At 49.0% G+C, this 18,637-nt stretch overlaps 1 protein-coding gene across 1 annotated transcript in view; it reads left to right on the top strand.

Annotated features, from left to right (window-relative positions):
• Positions 1 to 16,160, top strand: part of HS6ST2 (heparan sulfate 6-O-sulfotransferase 2) — a 132,288-nt gene extending 116,128 nt beyond the window's left edge. The window contains exon 2 of the mRNA XM_062584509.1: positions 13,321 to 16,160. Coding sequence (XP_062440493.1) covers positions 13,321 to 14,023 — 703 coding nt within the window. The 3' untranslated portion in view covers positions 14,024 to 16,160. The remainder of the gene's footprint in view (positions 1 to 13,320) is intronic.
• Positions 16,161 to 18,637: the final 2,477 nt, after the last annotated feature.

Here is an 18,637-nt window from a genome sequence, read left to right as displayed (position 1 = left end):
TCCAATTTGTTCAGATTTAGATGACATGCCTCCAATTATGTAATTCCATTAGGAGGTGCCTGCAGCCAAGTCTGTGCTCACAGTCTCTGCAGACATAACTGTAATGGGACGTGTTGCAATATTGCTGTGTGGTAAGCACAACTTTGATAGAGAGCATGACCTGTCTCTCCGAGTCATGTTTGTGGGAATGGAGAAGATGAAAAACGGTCTCGCTGTACTTTAGGCTCTAATCTGGCAATAAGTTATGTCACTACAAGAACAAAGCTTTGCAATGAAAGGTGAATTTGTAATGGCTATATATTTTATGTATTCAAAATCAGACAGTAAATGCAGCACTTTGAATATGATCTTATATTCAATTCCATAAATGGAAGATATATTGGTTGCCGTTTTTCCTCCTGAATACCATTTCAGGTTCCCATATACTTGGGAATGTTGGATATTTATGAGAATATAAAGCAGTGATGAACACATAAGACTAAATCTTACCACAGTTACAACTTGCTTTAAATTATTAATCTTTAAGAAGCATGGTAAAAATTCTACTATGCAAATTCTGCAGGACTGGGATTGGTGTACATACACATTACCATAGAGCTGTCTAAATAATGTCTTTAAAATAATGTTTTAATGTTGATGCAAGCTTACAGTTTCTGCAGATGGGGAAAGGCAGTTCTTGTGGCAGATATTTTTGCCCTAGAAAGGAGATGTACCACCAGGCATAAATAAAGCTGTGAAGATGGATTTAGCATAACTTGCAAACCAGAAGGTTTCTGCAACGCCTTTGGGTAACGCAGCTACAGATGTGGCGCAGCTTCCTGAGGGCCAGGAAGGGGCTGGAACAGGGCACGTGGGGTCTGTTTTTGGAGAGAGGCTCAGACTCACGAGCCCAACACAGGGATGTGAAGTCAGGGTCACGCATAGCCAAAGTCCAAAGTTATCCAATAGCTGTTAAAAGGTCAAGGCTTTGACAAGCTTGGGAGACCTCTCGCTCGGTTTGTGCCAGTAGTGGCAAAGATGCTCTGTCCTGCTCTTGTAGGTGAATGGATTCAACTCCTGAGGCAGAGGCCAGGTGCATGCCATGAGGCCGAGGTGAGCCTTATACCTCATCTCTGTTGGCCACTATGAAATAGGTTTGGCTGAAGAGTATCTTTTTAAAATATGAGGCCTTTTTTAGTAGAAAAACTCCCTAATCCTTACACTGAGTAAGTATGAATGATAGCATCTCTACCTTCGCAGTCCTTTGCAGCTCTCACATGAAAGAATTAAGTAATGTTCTGGGTTGGAAAATGGGTATGCGTATGTATACATCTTTAAAATCTATCTTCTGTGACTCTCTTTCCCCTTATTTATGTTGAGAGTGGAAGCCAGCAAACGATTTCAATGTATGATGCATCCAATATCACCTTTCACATAAACAGAAAAAATATGCTTCCTTCGTTGATGTGATGAGACTAGGATGCATTTAAGTGTCTAGAGGAAATGTCACTTTGGTTAAAATGATGTGAAAAGAAGCCCAGTCTCAGTATGTTGGAATGAGTTATGTGGGTGCTGCTGTCTTAATGACAGGATGGCTGAGATGTAGTTAAGGATGCTGCCGCTGCGCCTGAGCCCCAGCCCAAATCACTGCTGTTGTGGGCAGGCAGGAGACCTTTTGCATCCCACTGCTCTCATCCACGTCTCTCCTTGGATACTTAGCCAGAAAATGCTGCTCAGGTGGCGTTTGGCTTTGCATTAATCTAGCGTGTTGGTGGATGGCTCAGCCTGCAGACATAATGGAGAGTATCAACCTCAGGTTCAAAACCCAATGTAATTTCATGGGAATGAATTGTGCAGATAAAGTCAGAAAACCACAGTTTCTTAATCTGCTAAATAGGAAAAGACACTACTGCCTGGTGCTTATTGGATTTTGTGCAATTTGGGAAGAAATTAGATTGTTTTAGATTAACCCCTCCAGAGATGGAAACCTAAGAAAAGGCTTGTCTCTGAGAACCACTTGATTTTTAGGTTTATTTATCAGGGTGATCCCGCTCGCGGCGTAACTGAGAGCAGAACCCAAGCTGCCGTGATACAGTCCATCGTTCTTTGGAGCACCCGTTTGCCGGGTTCAGATGAGAAACCATTAATCCGCTACAAACCAGGCTGGGTCCCACTGTCAGCGCTGCTGGCCGGTGCTTTGACTTCCCTCCTTGGTGTAACCAAGTAACTGGGCAGGTTTTCCTGCGTTTTCAGAGGCTCACGGGAAGGTGCTTGCGAGGACACCCGCGCTCAGGGCACACTGGCAGGGGAATTTTCTCTTCACCTTGCTTTGAAACTTGGGATCATCCTAGTGTTGCCGCCTGTTATAACCACTCCTAGAGACAAACGCTGGTCTGCAGCACCTTATCTTCCAAAATTTGGTCACTCATGCAGGGCAACTTCTCTTCTGCTTGGCGCACTGATGCAGCTCTCTAAGTGGAAATTTCTCCACTTGACTGTTTGAATGGCAAGGGCGTGAGCAGCTACCAAGTCTACATGCCAAAATCCAAGCTTGCGTTGGCCACTCTGCCTCCGAAACTCCTGGAGACATTTCTAAACAAAACGGGAAAAGTTTAGGCTCCCAAAGAGGCTGTGCCTAGGCCCGTGCTGCATCTTGCCGTGCTGCCTGGTCTTCACACGAGTGCTTCCATGTTGCAGGAGAATATCTGCAAAAAGGAAGACTGCAAGAGAAGAGCTTGCATTAAGCAGTTGTGGCTTACCCTTCCTGCGCCTGGAGGCTTCCACCCGATGACCCTGTTCTTGTCTGCGTGGTTTTATATATATATATGTGCATATATGTATATATATATATATATATATGTGTGTGTGTGTGTGTGTGTATAAATACACACACATTTATGGGTGAACTGGCAGGGTGGTGACAATGGCAGAGCGAACGGGAGCCACTTCGTCCCAGCCCCTCCGGAAGGACGGGGCGCCGTGGGCAGCGCAGCGGGAACAGGGTATCCGTCTTTGGTGGCCCTAGCTGGAAGGCAGCCTGGTGCCAACTTTGAGAGAAGGGGTTATTGCTCTGAACGGAGAGCTGTGAGCGGAAATGTTCAGTGTATCATATTTGGGACACCTTCCCAGAAAACATTTCCTTGCAGTAATTACAGCAACGATACCGCGAGCCCAGGCAGCAGCTCCCCTTGGCGTTGTAGGCTTGCTGTGCTGAAGATGAATGAAGCGGAGGGTCATGAAAGCTCGCCAAGATTAAGTTTTGCTGTAGCCTGTCAAAGCAAGAGCCTGCTCAGCAAGGGCAGCACTCACTCCTCAGCCCAACGGGGAAATAGCCCGGCTCCACGGCCTCCAGCCGACTCGGGTTGTTGCTTGAACTCGGGGGGATCCTTCACCATTCTCTCCCAGCTGCCGCTGGGCCCACGCTGGTCTCCTCGTGTGCTGTGTGGATTGGCTTGGAAGCTCCTTAGAGCAAGGACTGTCTTCTCCATGGTGCTGTAAACCCAGAAGCTGAGTGTTCATGAGCTTCATTGTTTTCAGAATAGGGTTTATGGAAGAAGTGTGGAAGGCACCAGCCAGCTCCAGCCAGCAGCTGGTTTTTCGATAATGTGTGGCTACATCCCATTACTGGACCATACTCAGATGTGTCTGAACACATAGGTGGAGCACTGAAGGTGATCCCAAGTCCTTTTCGCTCTTCACATATTGTGACACTTGTAATTGTGTTCCCCTGTGGCTTCTGTTCTTCAATTCATATTTATTTTTGATGTGGGGAAAGGAACACATGAAGGGGCAACTCTGGTCCCTCGATATCATTTTTTTAGCAGGGCGACAGATCAGCAGGCCCCCAAGAAAAGCTTCTGGCTTTGCTCCGATCCCACTATGATGCAGGGCTCTGCGCTGATGGTCTCCACAGGGAGACCCATCCCATTCCACCCTTCCTCATTTAGGAGGACTACAGAATACACCAGAGGAGAAGAGGAGGAGGAAATGCAGGGATTATAACTGATACAAATGGGATTGGCTGAGGAAAACACTGGGATAAACAGATCCAGTCATGAAGCTCTTCAGTGAGATGGAAGCAGCAAGGTCACCTCTTTGCTGCCCCATTTAAGGCAGTTACTCTTTAGCCAACTTTCTTCCCTTCTTCCTTTTTCCTAGGTAACTGTGCTCTCCCAATATACATGCACCAAGCTCTTGGAGCATATAGAGTTGTGCTTAAATTTTTCCCCATTGGCAGTGTGTTGTGTGTTTGCTTTTTTGGATGAAGTAGACTTGCACTCTGTTTCTGCTGCCAGAGCTGCTCTCCTAGCATCTTTGGTTGCTGTGGTTGAAGCAGGGAGGAAAGATGCAGTAAAGGCAAGACTGGAAGCTCGGTGATTGGTGAACTGTAAATTTGAGCTGGAAAATGCTGGCTACACTCTAAAATTCAGGACACCATCTGTTTCATTGCTTGCTTGCAGTAACATTTGTACTTGGTAATTAAAATGTCACACACATTTTTAGCCAAAATAATCTATACAAGAGAAGAACCGTGTCTTCTGAAAATCATTCAAAGATACTCACAGATAAGAACACTGCTATTTTGAACCATTTCCTGCTGCTCACATAAGCAGAGTATTTTGCAACATTTCTCTTTCATATGTTGAGGAGGAGGGTTGGAGGGATGGGAACAATGGCAGATCCTTTTGGAAAGAGCCCATGATCCCTTTGGGAGGTTGCCCACAGGTCTGCACAAGCTGCTGTAGGTGACCCTGTTGGACCAGGCGGTCCCCAGAGGTCCATTTCATCCTCAACTATTCAGAGATTCAGTGAGCTGTGAATCCTGTTAAATAACCCTTCATTTTTGCAGCTCATGAGGTGAAGTGCAGTTTGTGCTGGTTCAGTGTGTTCATTCAATGTTTAGGCTCATCTGATGTGAAGAAAGCCCTCAAATGGGGAGAGGCTTTTAGTTCTTTAGCTAGATGTTGGTGCTTCGCATTAGTATCAGGAGTTGCATGCCTGCATCCTGGAGAGATGCGCCAAAGCTGTGACATATGCCATTTTTTAAAGTTGGGTGCTTCTCAACCAGGAGGGCATCTCACCTAACTTTACTACGGCTCTTTTCTTTTGGCTGGTCTGGTCAAGTGTTTGAAAGCACCATCTGTTTGGTCAGCCCGCTGCTTGGGGGTGTGAATGGTGAGCGCTGGGAGCTTAGCACCTCTGAGCAGCAGGCTCAGAGATTGTGGAGCTTGCTCGCAGGCTGCTCGCAGAAAGGCTAGGTCTCGACCCGTCCTTGTATTGTCTTCATCACGAGAGCTTCGGAGTAAAAGGCAAAGAAAACCATGCTGCTTGTGGGCAGATGAATCGTGTGCTTTTTACTCAGTGATGCAAGGCGTCATCCCTGCAGCTGGTCCTCTCCTTGTCTTGCCCAGCTTATTGCATCCCCCTTGCAGATCTGCCTCTGAGGGCGGATCACAATTTGGCTGAAGTTTGCTTCGTGCACTGAAAAGATGCAATTGGTTTTGGCTGTCCAAAAATAGGATTTTGAGCCTCTTAATGCTAGGGATTAATTAACAATCTAGGAGGTATCTGAAATCCATAAACACTCCAGGTGTCCTAGCTGATATCTGTGCTGAACGTACTTTCACTGAGCACCAGGAAAGCGTTGGATCAGGTTTTGCCACCTTGGCCTGTGGTTTCCAGGCAGGTTGTGCACTTGGACTGTGTAGAAGGTCCTTCTCTGAGCACACAGCCCACCCTGGCCATCCCATCGCTGGGTTGCTTTAGGTTTGCATGAAAGGCAAAAATGGCATTTTCTGTAAATGTACTTTTTAAGGGCATGGTTTCAACCTGATAAAACTCAGACTAAGTAAATTAGGCTTTGGCTATGTGGTGGAACTAACACACATGGGAAATGGGATATTCTTTTTGTGTATTGTTTGGAAAGTCTTGCTTGTTTAGCTGAAATAAAACCCCTCCCAGCTGAGCTTTGGCACAACAAATACATCTACAGCATTTTATTAGAAATGTGCTCTGCTATTCCATGAAAATTTTAAATCCAGTTATGTGAACTGTGTGTGAGTGAGACTTTTAAAATCCTGGTCTGCTGGGAGATATTTAAAGCTCACAGCTTTACAGTGCATTGATGTGTGATATCATCGACTAGTCAAGATTAAAGATGAAGCCTGCGAAGGAGCTGCCGTGAGTATTTTGGAAGGGCTCACCAGCAAGTGAAACACTTTCTGGGCTGTCTCTGTGCCTAAATCAAACATTTTGATGACACGCCGGCATCCGCGCAGGCCTCCTCATATGTCAAGGCTCTGGAGATATCCTTTCAGGATATGTCCTTCCTGTGTTTTACTATGAGATTGTATTATAATGTATGAGAGAGGGTTTAAAATATTCTAATTGTCTACTGTGAAATTACAGTTTTGTTCCCTGGAGTAGAAAAGTGAGTTTAAATCATTAACGCCACAAGTCTCAGTGATGATTACAGAAATGTTTGCAAGTGACTTAATCAGTATAGTTTGTCTGAGTGGCCTATTTTAATATTATTGCACTGATTAAGTTTTCTTAGCTAATATGTGTTTCATTTCCAATTCAATTAAATGAGAATCCCCTTCCATTACGTGATATTACTGAAGTGCCCTAGTGAGGCAAGAGCACACTTGGTATTTTCAATTGATAGCGATTTCTTCATTATGCAGTCTCATGGTGCTAAATGAAATCAATGGAAGCTGAAATGAAAATTGTAGCGAGTTGCAGCTGTAAATACGTTGTCCGGTCCTCAGTCTCTCTTCCAGCAGTAGCCTGAGAATATATTAGTATCAGTTCATTAATTACACTTCAAAGATGTTTTCAGTAGCTGCAAATTTGACAAAATTTTAGAAAGCCTGTAAAAGAGCCTCCTTGGATTTCTGTGTGCACCAAAATTATAGTGAGTTAAACATAGGTTGCATATATGTGCTTTTTTTTTTAATGCACTATGTATCCTTGCTTTAGCTTTTAAAAATACTCTCTTGTAAGCTCTCGTGAGCTCTGTTAACTGGCAAACGGCAGATTATCTGCAGGTGGCTTGTGGAGGAATTATCATCAGCCTTATGTTTTCTCCCGTGAACCAAACCCTCTTCTTTTATGTATTATTGAAGAGAATTGATTCAGCTCTGATATAGTAACAAATGATTTTATAAATACCTCTCCTGAGTTAATTCCCCATTGTGGAATACGTGGACTTCTTAGGGCTAATGCATATGATCATTTTCTTAAAAGCTCCAGGATTTCTCCAGTGCTGGGGCAGGAATGTTGGGTAGTACATGTTTTTATATGCTAAGGAGTTGCGGGGGTTACTAAGACTTAAACAGCGGATAGCGGATCATAACGAGTGGTTGGGAAATAGGGTAAATTGCAGCTTTACAGATACACGTTCGCACGAGTCATAAAAAAGACAAATCTGTGTGCCGAACTGCGATCGGAGCCCTCTGCCCCATCTTGTTTCGAGACCGTATTGATAAGAGAACTTACAAAAGGGCAACGGCTTCAATAATCCTTTTTTCAGTGCACAGTTAACAGGTGCCGTTTGGGTGGCTCTTGGGCGAGCTGGGGCAGTCGCAGCCTAACGTATTGATTTTATTAAATTATTAATAGTGATTAATGTAGCGTCTTCTGATCAGAAAGTACATGGCTAAGCACATTTAAGAGCTAAAATGTATCAAGATACAGATAAAGCTTCCCCTCCTTTTTTTTATGCTAAATATACACTTTTTACAAACAAGATTTGGGATTTTTTTAGAATATAATAAATATTTTAGCATAGTTATTTTGGCTGCATAAGTGCAATGAAAATGTTAGCCTTGGCGTATCAATCGTGCTTTACAGATGACTGTAATTTCCTGAATGTCGAAACTCCAAATTTTTCTACTAAGCAAACTTTTCAGTGGCAAAATAGATTGCCGCCATAATATATCACTGTGTGCCGGAAAAATGAAATCTTTATGTACTGTATTATGAATCAATGAGGCATTAAGATTCTTGGAAGGGTGAGTGGACTCTGGAAAATGAAAAACTGCCACTATTCCCTCTCTGTAAACCACTGCTTATGGAGTGTAGGCTTTGCAAACCTCTATCTTCTGCGCCACAGAAATATCAGTTACAAGTTGAAACCAATTCCTGCAACGGCATTTAGATAGGGTAAATACTGTTGTAAACATCTGATTTATAGCAACACCCGGTGGTTATGCACTGGCTCTTTGGCAGTTGCCTGCGTTTTCGTTTCGGGGGGCCGGGCAGGCTTTCTCGCCACGGGTTTTTTTTTTTTTTTTTTAACATATCCAAACTCTTTCTTGTTTTCAGTGTATTTGTGCCCGTGTGCCTTATCCGCACCAAGGAGCGCATGCTTTGGGCTGAAAAAAATCTTAAAATGCTGCCACCTTTCTGTGCCCCAAACGTTGCTTTTCTGCAAGCCTCTCCCATTTGATCGTCTCGGGGGCGGCGATGGGCTGCTGTAATTGCTGTTCTTGCAAAATCCAGCTCCTTTTTGGGGGCTCCTCTAGCGCTCGTCTCCCGCTGCGCTTGCTGTGGGCAAACAGCTGTACAAGCAACTGCTGTTGCTCGTAACTGAGCTTCCACCCAGCGTTGTAACAGGCGGTGGCATTGCCCACGGCTGCAGGGCTGCCGTTGGGAAAACGGGCAGCGACGGGCTTGCGCGGCGCTTGCAAGACCTGCTTCTGCGGGAAGCTGTTCCCTGGGCGGGCTGGGTGAAGAGCTCACCCAGCTTCAGGGCGGAAATCCTTCGCGAACGGCTCGGGGCCGGAGAGGAGCCCGCGCGTGGCGCGGCCGAGGCGGCTTTTCAGCGCGGCGGGAGCTCGTGGCCGGGCTGCGCGTAGGGCTGGCTTCCTCCGGGAGGAACTTGCCGTCTTGAAAAACAAAATACTTAGCTTTTTTTAAAAAAAAAAAAAAAAATTCATGTGGTGACTGGTTTCTAAACGAGCTCCTGATTATGCATTGCTTCGGCTGACGCATCCTCAATGAGACGATTTTTTTTTATTTCCTCAGTGTCGTATGCAGAGTAGGTTTCAGCCCTTTCCTCCCCTGTCTTCTCCCAAAGAAGTGGAGGCACTTGCATGAATTTGCCTCCCATTCCTGGCACGTACCCGTCAGTGTCCAAGGTGCTGTGGCCAGGCTTGCCGTCTCGATCAGCTTGACCTAGATACAAACCGATGTGCTTGAGCAAGGTTAAAACTTGGCCTGAGTTTTGCTGGGAAAACAGGGCTGCCCCAGGCTGCTCTCCGGGGATCACAGCCCGGCTTCTTCGGCTGCGCGTGCCGAAGCCGTGGTTCCTGGGTTTCGCTGCCCTCCGGACCCTGGCACAGCCCGATCGGGCAGCTGGGATGCTCCTCGTGCAAAAGCTGTTGGTCTCTTGCCCTCTGGGCCCTTCTTGCCCCAGCCTTGTTTCTAGGTGGAGATGGGAGAAGGTCCCTCAGCCCCCCAGCCCATTCCCTCCGCTAATGGGCAAGGCGTTTAGCAGATGTTTAGCTTCCAGCTCCTTAGCTCACAGCTCCATCAAGCCGGGCTCAGGTTTCCCGGCCCGAGGCACGGCAGCCGCCGGCGTCTGACCTCCCACCTTCCTCTGCCGCCCTGAGCGATTAGGCAGCGCGGCGGCCCTCTGCCCCCCCCCCCCCCCCGGCAGGGATCGATACCCCTCTGCCGGGGCACCCGCAGGGATTTGGACCTGCAGCGGCTCGGAGGCGCAGAGCCCAAGCCGGCGCGGTCCTCGCGGAAACCCTAGCCGCTCGGACCCCCACGCTGAGCCTGGCCAGCAGTTGCGTGGAGCCTTTCGGTGCTGTGTTTTTTTTCACTGTTGTAAAGTAGCACAAAAAAGCCATCGTGTCAGGGTTGCATGCAAATCCAGAGTCGGTGGCACGGCTGCCGAGCTGCATTGCTGGGAACCTGCTGCGCTGTGTCCCCCCAGCCCAGCTTTTGCGGTGCAGGCAGTTGGCTGGGCGTTTGTCTGGACTGAGCCTCTGACCTTTTCTGAGCTCCTCTGCAGTAATGGATCGTGTGCAAATACTTCACTGCTCCCAAAAATGATCTCGCTTTAACCTTGAGGTGATGTGATAAGCAGAGCAGTTGATGTAGCACAAGGAGCAAACTCACCATCATGAGACTGTGCTGTCCCTGCTGTCCTCAAGGGAATAGTGGTGCGCGGGGAGATATCAAGAGCAAATGACTGTCACGCCATCTCTGATTCCTCCTGGCTCCAGGGTCAACCTACTTCTTGGGCAGCCTGCAAGCTCCTTTTGTTCTCTGCTTCATAGGTATCCAGTTAAACCTTATCCTAAAACCTGTATTTCTGATGAGTGCAGCTTTTTGTAGATTGGAGGGAGGCCACTGCAGTGGGGTTTGTGCTCTACCTGCAAACATGTTGTCTCGGGCTCTGCAGTGCAAGCTTCAAGGAGCGGGCAAGAGCTCAACACCCTCTTGTCAAGGTAGCAGAAAGAACAAGCTGTTATGTACAGAGCTAAAAATAATTGCAAAGCTTTGAGTCTTCCTCCCAGTTACAGCAGAAGACTGAGGCAGCAATGGCCGAGTCCATCTCTGGCACGGATCTGCCTTGATGATGCATTAAAGCTCTTGCGACTTTTTGAAGCTCGGTTCAGATAAATGCTCTGCAGCATGGCTGCTTTCCTGGAGCTGCCATGATTTCTGTCTCAGATGAAAGTGGCTTGGGGCTAACCCAAAAGCTGGTGTTCCCGAAAGGGAGGTTGTCTTTTTCAGTAGAATTTTAAAATGGAAATTGAAGATAGGGATAAATGTAGAGGAAAAAAAAAAAAAAAAAAAAAAAAGCTGTGATGAGGCCCAACAGCTGTCAAAGTGGCTTTCTGTATGTCTTGAAACCAAACTGTGTTTGGGGAGAAAATAACCTGGCTGTAGGAAGCTGTGCTCAGGTCAGGTGGGATATGGGACCTGTGTGGAGCATCCCAGAAGCAGGCACCTGCAGATTGCTTGGTTTCCGGAGCAGAGGGTTGGGGAGCAGCTCAGACACTTCCACACTCAGCGCAGAGTCAAACTTGCAGTTTTATTCAGCATCTTTTACGTAATCTTCCTCGCCTGCGGCATTTTCCCATGAGAGGCGCTGATGGAGCTATCTGCCCAGATTGGCACCAGGGATGACAGTGATCCATTACGATACAGTTTCTTCCACCAACATACAAGTTTTATTCATTCTTTTGTTTTTACAGCGGCAGCCAAGTGTGGCTCTTTGTCACCGCCTGTGACCTAAGAGCAGAAAGGCTGAAGGATTTGAGCTATGATAAAACGCTCGCTGTATCGATCTTGGCTCAGGATTTGTTTCCCTTCTTGCATTAACTCCCATCGATTGCTGTGATGACCTCAGAGCGTTCGGTGTGGTCGGCCCTCGCCGGCAGCACCTCCGCGCCCGGCTCTGCTCCCAGCCGCGCCGAAGCGCTGACCAGCCTGGAGAGCGGGTCCGGCCGCGCTTGGTCCTTGCAGCACCAAACCTGCGGGCAGGACAGGTCCGTGCCTGCTCGCCGCGTGGCCGGTTGGGGTGGCAGCGCACGTGGAAAGCCCGTGGGCACGTTGCCTTCTCCAGCGTAGCCACAGACCTGCGGATAAACTAGTCGCCGAGCGAGAGGGAAACCCTTCGTGTCCTTGCCAGGGGGCGGCTTTGGCTGACAGAAGCCACGTCGAGGTCGTGGTGGAAGCCCTCGGGAGCCCGGGCGTTTCGGCAGCCCCAGGGCGAGCGAGGCGCCGCCGTGCCCTGCCACCGATCCTTTCCTGGGCTCCTTACCTTCCGTTGGGTTTGCAAGTTTGCTTTGCTCTCTATTTACTTGTCTATTTGTGAGGCCGGCTGCTCTGATCGAGAAGAGCCACGGTGCAGCTCCAGGTTTGCTCTCGCGGCGCTGCTGCTGCTGGAGCCTTTCGGTGCCTCCGATTCCCTCCCGCGCGCACCCGGAGACGATTCTCTGTGAAACGGTGACATCTAGCGGCTTTTCTTCCGGAGGAGCCACCGAGCAGCAAGGGCTGGACTGCGACTCTGGAGAGCAACCGAGTACCCCTTCGTGGTGCCACCACCGCAGGAGACGGTGGTCGTGGCCCAGAGGGGCTCCCGCAGCGATGCCGGCTCCGGGCTCCCGGCACGTGCTCCTCTGCGGCCTCATCCTGGAGCAGTGGGGTCCAGAGCAGGGAAATTTGCTCATTAGCTAGTTTAATTCTGTTTGCTGAAGCAGATCGCTATCACTCTGATAGTGAATCTCCACTATCTCCCCTCTCTCGTCTTTGCATCCTGAGTCAGGTGAAAGTAGGACGATAGAACAGGGAGTCTGCATGGGCTTCCCTGAGATCCTTGTTTCAGTGCGGATAGGTTGGGGCTTCTGGGAACATCCCGTGTGTCTGACCGGAGAGAGGAGGTGCCTGTGCCTCGCCGGCGCTGCGCTGCTGAGGGCCACCGCTCAGCAGGAAGGGCAGCAAGAGCAGCGCTTTGCAGAGCGCGCAGACTTGTCAGGCCAGGTCTTTCGTGCAAGAAACGTAACACGTGGTTCTGCGCTGGAGCTAGAGCTGCCGCTCAGGACAAGAACAGTATGCTGTTGTTTCTGGAGCTGGGGGTCACCTGCAGCGCCAGGCACAGCAAGAACGAACAAGAAAGCTCGTTGCTTGATGTGGGTGTTTTTTTTCATTTTTCTCCGATGCAGCTTGGTAGAACGTTGTCTCTCTTGGTCGTACGCAGCATGTCCCTTTCGGGTGGGACCCCTTTGCCTTCTCTTCTGTGGGCAGAGCCTCAGAACGGGGCTGCTAAGGGAGGATTTCTGTCTGCACCAGGTAGCGGTGGGCGGAGGAACTGCACCGTGGCTCTCCTTGCGCCTCCTCAGCAGTGCTGGGGCGGTGGGGCTTGCTCTTTGTGTCACGTTTCCTACTTCCCAGCCTGCCTAAAAAGCAAGTCCTGGCCAGCACCTCGCTTGGGTTAGGGGCTGCACCATGGGAGACCCTTTGATAACGCTCCTGCAGTCATAGGAGAACATCTGCAGAAGCAGCCAGCAGGAGCGTGTTGCCACTCGTGCAGCAAAGGCAGAGGGAAATGTTGGGTTCCTGGCAGTCTCCGTAGAGGCAAAACCTAGTAAGCAGAGGAGTACGTGCACAGTGAGATAAAACCCTTTTACGCTGTCCTGTGGGGAGCTTGTTCAATCATCCTTCACCCTGGGCAGGTGAACACTTACTGTGGAGCTCTTCCCAGGAGGGTTTCTGAGGCTCTTAAGTGCATCTCCAAGTTTCTATTGATTTTGAACGTTACTGTGCTCTGTGCTGTGGACACAGGTGGCTAAACGCTCTGCCTTTCTCTCCCCTTTGCAGGAATTTCTACTACATCACTATCTTGCGTGACCCCGTATCCCGCTACTTGAGCGAATGGCGGCACGTCCAGCGCGGGGCGACGTGGAAGGCGTCCCTGCACGTCTGCGACGGCAGGTCTCCCACCACCGAGGAGCTGCCCAGCTGCTACACGGGGGACGACTGGTCGGGCTGCTCCCTGAAGGAGTTCATGGATTGCCCTTACAATCTCGCCAATAACCGCCAGGTCCGCATGCTCTCCGACCTCAGCCTGGTGGGATGCTACAACTTGTCCGTCATGCCAGAGGAGCAAAGAAATAAGGTTCTGCTAGACAGTGCAAAGGAGAACCTGAAACGTATGGCTTTCTTTGGCCTTACTGAGTTTCAAAGGAAGACTCAGTATCTCTTTGAAAAAACTTTTAACATGAATTTCATCTCGCCATTCACACAGTACAATAGCACAAGGGCCTCCAGCGTGGAGATAGACGGGCAGACTCAGCAGCGCATCGAGGCCCTCAATTTTTTAGACATGGAATTGTACGATTATGCAAAAGACCTTTTTTTGCAGAGGTACCAGTACATGCGGCAGAAGGAGCACCAGGAAGCGCGGCGGAAACGCCAGGAGCAGCGCAAGATCCTGCGGGCCAAGCAGGCGCACCTGAAGGAGCAGGGCGAGAACAGCTCCACCACTGACTACATAGGGAACGTGGAGCGGTGGCGGCGATAGTCGGGGCTGAAGGCTTCGCAGGAGACTCCCCGAACACCGAGCAAAGCGAGCCCCAACCCAACGTGCAAATCCGAGATGACAGAGTAGTCCAAACAAATCATGCTTCTGAAATATTTGGAGCAAAAAGAGGTTAAAATGTTGCCTTTGCAGTTGCCTTTGCAGTAAATGTTGTACTGTACGTGGAACACTTAATCTTAGTGTGTAATTAAATTGTCCTTTTTAGGCTGGTTGGATTATTTATGAAATACAGGAGCCAAGTAGGCTCGTCGGAAATGGTTGCTTGGACGTTTATTAAAAAAAAAAAACTTTAATTAGTTACAAGTACAAAATGGGATGCTGGAAAATGTTTATGATGTTCTGCTGAAATCTATCTGGAAAACAAACTCATTTCCTAATAATGAGCATTTAACATAGTCTCACAATACAGTATATGCGCAAAACCTTTTCCCATTGATTTTGTCTTAATTTTATTTTAATAATTTGTTTTCAAAGGGCACCAACTGCTTATGATATTTACCAAGTTAACGAATGGACAATGAAGGGAAAAATAAAGGTCTAGAAAAAATACCGACTAGTTTTATGTATAATATTGGCTTTTAAAAGGAATAGAAGTAATTTGTCTAGTTATATAAATATTTACAATTTTAAACTTTTTCTACCTACTGCTGTTTAGAGTTTTAAGCTTGGTCTATCTCATATTAAAGAAAAGAAACCCACACATACTTTTCTGAACTGAATGCCAATGTTAAAGAAGCTATTTCCAGAATTTTTCAGGGCAGTATAATTTTAACCATTCTGGAAAAGTTACAGCACATCTTCATGTTTCATAAAGCCTTTTCCAAATTATTCTTCTATGACAGTATCTGATTTTACATCTTTCTTACCCATTAGAATGCATAATGCTGAATTTATCAATCCTTAATAATTGGTGATATAAACTAGATGAAATTTGTTGCGGATATTTGTATAGTGTCTTTAAAAAGTCATAAAACTCTCTAGTCCCAGCAATATTATGAAGAGAATTGCTCAATTGAAGGAGAAGTAGTTTTACACTTGAATTACGATTTACTTCCAGTAAATCTTTACTACACAATAGAAAAATAGGGCTTTTTTTGCTACACTCTTGAGCCCTTCTTAGCGCTGACAGATTAGCGGTGATTTAAAAGTGACGGATCCAGTTAACATAGCCATAGTAATACAGCAGGAGAGAGCTGCGTGGGGGAGCGGGGCGTAGCTCCAGAGCCGGCATCGCTGGAGCTGCGTGCGTGGAGCGGAGCGGAGCTGCCGCCCCGGCTCCCGCCACCCCGCCACGGGGGTGCGAGGGGGGCGCTTAAATCTCTATGCAAAAAACCTCTGCAAGGCTTCGGTTCTAGATGGAGCGAGGCGAGGAGTTTTGCTGCAGCCCGCGGCGCGCTCGAGCGTGGCGCGAGTGGCGATCTCGGCCCCGGTGGTACACGCGATGCTTACAAGGCTCACTTGCACTATTTCCTTTTTGCCTCTAACGTTATACACAAAGGAGGCGGCAGGGGGCATAAAATGAGGAAGAAGGCTTTAAAACGTGCGTCTTCACGGCTCCACGCCTAAGTTACCTAGAAGTTGTGTTGCATCTGGGGTCACATTGCAGCCGGCGTGGGCAGCGGTCCTGCCGGGGGCAGGCGGAAAGCGAACCGGCAGCAAACCGATACCCTGCGTGAGCAGCGTGGAAGAGAGAATAACGTCGTGTACAGCAAATTTTTTTAAAAAAAAAGAAACAAGAACTGCGGTTACCAATATGATGTCTCCATTGTATTTTGGTTTTTATGGGGAAAATAACTCGCTCTTAAAACTGAAAGGCACTGCTGTAAACGGGACTTGACTGTGAGCTGGCTGGAGGGCCTGTTGCAGAAGGTGCATTTTGTTTTTATGCTGTGGTGTGCATGGTTTACAGAGACTAGTTGCATTTTCTTTGCGTATACCGTTTATTGTATATAGGGGGTGTATGAATATAAGGATACCGTTTTTGTCAGAATCATATCAATTCTACTGGTTCCCACTGTAGATGCTGTCTTACCGTGTAGATTTACAAGCCGATCCACTGACTCTGATTGTGTAATTTAACAATAGAACTGATAAATAAAATTTAACTACAGTCTTCTGATTTTTATGTGATTATTCCTTTACCTGACCACGGGCATCAGGAATTGCGCAGTTGGGATCGGAGGACAGCTGTGGCGCGAATGAAATAGCTGCCGACAGGCGAGTCCGTGAGCGTGAAACGATGGTTCGTCGGCAGTGCGTTCAGGCTCCCGCCGTCTCGGGCACGGCCCCTTCGCGCTCCCTCCGCTTCGGGAGCTGCTGTGAAGGTTTTGACCGCTTTTCTGAGCGGTCCTTTCCTGAAAAGCAAGTTGTGCTTTCTGCAGGTTGTCGAGATTGCTGCCGGCGCCCTGCAGCTCTGTAAGACTGTTCCTGCACGCGTGTGTATATGTGGTTTTTTCCCTTTGCTGTGCTCCCCACTCCTCTTGCTCCAGAGCTGCCTCTGGAAGACGCTGGCCTGGCAGCCAGTGTCCAGGGCGTCCTGCTGTGCGGAGAGGACTTCAGTTTTCCACTTGAAAAACAGAAAAGCTAAACCAAAAATTAGACGCAAAAGCAAGCAAGCATGCAACAAGCATCATGTCCAAAATCAACCAGAAAAGCTGGTTGTATAAACCGGAGAAGTTGTTTATTCTTGCTACCGTTATTATTTGGACGGGGACTTTGCTTTCCGCACGGTTACAGCACGTGCCCCGCGAACGGCAGCGCACGGGCCGGTGCGGGAGACCCCCGCTCCCGCCGTGCCCCGGGCAGAGGGCAAGGCAGGGGCTCAGCGCGCGTGGGGAGGAGCTGCCGCTGGGACGACTGCGCTCGGGTCGTCTCGGACCCTCCGCTGCGTTCGGGAAAGACTAAACACGCGTTAGGAAACCTCTCCCGAGCAGCGAGCTGTCTCCAAGGTCGAGCCAGAGATGTGAGCGCGGCCGGTGCTGGCTGCGGCAGCCGGGGCTGGCAGGCGGCCCGTGGACGTGGACGGCGTGAAATAACATTTCTTCCTTTAAAGAAAACCTGCACAGAGTTTGACCGATGCACAAGCTGATCGACACCTCTCGTTTCAGGTCAGATACAGTTCATGGGGGCCCGTGGCCGGGCCGGAGGCACCGTGCTGAGCTGGTGCCGCCAGCGCTGCGCACGGGGGAAGGTTTCCAAAACCCCGGGTTATTCCCAGCTCCAACTGCCTCTTCATCAGGCGACTCATTTCCTTTCTCCCTGCCTCAGTTTCCCTCTTAGCAAAACTGGGATCGTGCTTCTCTCTTGCTTTGCAGCGTGTGCGCGCCTGCTACGTATAGCAACAGCTCTGCGATGGTATTAATATTTGGAGGAACATATGGAAAGTGTTATTCTGGGCCGTACAAGCAGGCGGAGAGGTTTCCACGTTGCGGGACCACACGAGAGCCGTGTGCTCCGCGGCGGGGGGCCTGGGAAAGGCCCCTCCGGGCACAGCAAGCGCATTAATAGACATCATTACATTAGAATAATTGCAGGGGAATCAGCAAGCGCGTACATAATCTTTAATGCCTGGGAAATCTCGCACAGTTTCAAAGTAATTAAAAGTGGGATTAATCTAGATGCCAAACACTGCCTGCCTAATTACTAATGAATAAAGCTGTCTGAGTGGCTGCAGCAGCCTCGGCGGTTGCAGCCGATCCCGCGCCAGGGCAGGGCCCCCGCGGCGGCAGCGCCTGCCCGCGGCTCGGGTTTTGCAGATGCCACTTCTGCCTTTCACGTTTTGATTCCTGTTAAAAATAAACGAGCCACGCCGGGGCGAGCCTGGGGCGCTGCGGAGCCCGCGCCGGCACGGATGCCGCCTTCGCCGAGCGCTGCTTGCAACAAGATGAAAGGGAGAGCAGCGGCAAACACTGTTTTTCGATGCGTCTTTGCAGCAGGCTCATGCCCCCCTAGAGCAAGCAGCAGTGGGCATCTGTGATGGGGCGTTTCGCACCCGCTCGGAAGTGCTGCCGTGGCGCGTTTGCAAGCGACGCCGCGGCGGAAACCCTCCCGCCGAGCCGCGGGAGACGGCGAGCGGCCGAGGGCAAAAGGTACCCGCCGCCCCAGCTGCCGCCGCTCCTCCCCGAAGCCGCGAGCCGGAGGGCTCCTTCCAGCCCCCGCGCGCTGCCGTCCCTGAGTTAAGGAGCACGTTGTGCTTTTCGAAAACAAGCTCTCCCTACGGGCTGGAAAAGAAACAACACCTTTTTTTTTTAAGGTTTTTTTTTTTTTTTTTTTTTTTTTTTTTTAAGATTTATATCTTGCCATTAATTTGGGGGCTGCAATTTGAAGCTTTTCCTGCAATTGGAGCATTTATAAGGGCCTCTCTGGTGTGGACTCTCTGGCTTATTTAATTGCTTTGGCCGTTGTTGCAGCCTTTCCCTTGCTCAGCTGATTTATCTGAGCTGCCCTGGGTCCTCTGCCAGCTGCGAGCACCCATCCTCACCTACGGCGGTCGCAGCTTGTTCAACGTAAATGACTTTTTGAGGATGACTGGGCTAAGAAATGGATGGATGGACAGATGTCAGGCCTGCGTAGCCTCATTTCCTTAGGAAAACAGGC

The sequence above is a fragment of the Rhea pennata genome, chromosome 11 (genome assembly GCF_028389875.1).
Source record: "Rhea pennata isolate bPtePen1 chromosome 11, bPtePen1.pri, whole genome shotgun sequence".
Classification (NCBI taxonomy): domain Eukaryota; kingdom Metazoa; phylum Chordata; class Aves; order Rheiformes; family Rheidae; genus Rhea; species Rhea pennata.
The sequence above is the reverse complement of the archived record's forward strand: the minus strand, read 5'-3'. Positions and strand labels throughout refer to the sequence as shown.